The following is a 1,035-nucleotide window of genomic DNA, read 5'->3' on the forward strand; positions in this document are numbered from 1 at the left end:
CCCAATATTAAGAAAAATGATACTGGGTTGCCATAAAGCCAACAAATAGGCACTATTAATCCAGTTATTTATTTTGTATTAAAGTTATTTGTGCAGCCTCCTTTGAGGAAGAAAGGGGCAGAGGATTTAGAAGAAGTTGCAAATTCACGCTAATTCACTGAGAGACTTAGCATCACGAGACACTCCATCTCCTTACGGGGGAGTTTGATTATAGGCCATGCACTGGGCTAACCATGTGGTCAGAAGATTGACTGTCTCCTCCTCTTGCTTTTCTCCTTCTTCTTTAGGTAGTGGAAGCCATTAATGGCACAACCAACAACTGCCATTACAATGAGACAGTGGTTCCAACTCCCACCATGGACTCACGGCTCTACATGCTCAGCTTCCTGCCCGTCCTGGTGCTGCTGGTCTTCATACGGAATCTCCGAGTCCTGTCCATCTTCTCCATGTTTGCCAATATCAGCATGCTGGTCAGCTTGGTTATCATCACCCAGTACATCGCCCAGGTTCGTGCACACCACACGCCTGACTCCTGCACTGGGCAGGGCCAACAACACACCGAGCTTTAGATACCTGGGGGCAACCCCGAGGGTGGGTGAGTGTGTTCCTCATTCTTCAGCTGAGTACCCCCCTCATTGTAGCACTGTTTTCCCACAGAGATATCTCTGTGAAATCTCATTCTTCTGAAATCTCCTTGCTCATGTTGTTTCCCCCAAGCACCTGTTTTTATGTCAAATTCTGGCTTAAAAAAAAAAATTATTCTTTGCAAGGAAAACATCTTGACTGGTGAACTATAGACCATTCTATAAAGGCTGGCTAACAGCAAAAGGCAGATGAAAAGCAGGATCTTGTACCACAGCTAAAACTTACCAAATTACCCATTGTCTTACATCCTTTAGATTGCAATTCCAGGCATCCAAAATTACCCCTACAGAACACAAGAGGGAAAAAAATCTATTTAGTCACTGAGGTATAGGTATAAATTGAGAGTCTCAAAAACCATAAGCAAATCTGTTATGATGTTAACTACAATGT

The 1,035-nt window shown here is 43.6% G+C and overlaps 1 protein-coding gene across 1 annotated transcript in view; it reads left to right on the top strand.

Moving 5' to 3' along the window:
* The window catches only part of SLC36A2 (solute carrier family 36 (proton/amino acid symporter), member 2), a 34,834-nt gene that overhangs the window by 12,415 nt on the left and 21,384 nt on the right, over positions 1-1,035 (top strand). The window contains exon 6 of the mRNA XM_008577681.1: positions 288-506. Coding sequence (XP_008575903.1) covers positions 288-506 — 219 coding nt within the window. The remainder of the gene's footprint in view (positions 1-287; positions 507-1,035) is intronic.

The sequence above is a fragment of the Galeopterus variegatus genome, unplaced genomic scaffold (assembly GCF_000696425.1).
Source record: "Galeopterus variegatus unplaced genomic scaffold, G_variegatus-3.0.2 Scaffold1562, whole genome shotgun sequence".
In the NCBI taxonomy this organism is placed as follows: domain Eukaryota; kingdom Metazoa; phylum Chordata; class Mammalia; order Dermoptera; family Cynocephalidae; genus Galeopterus; species Galeopterus variegatus.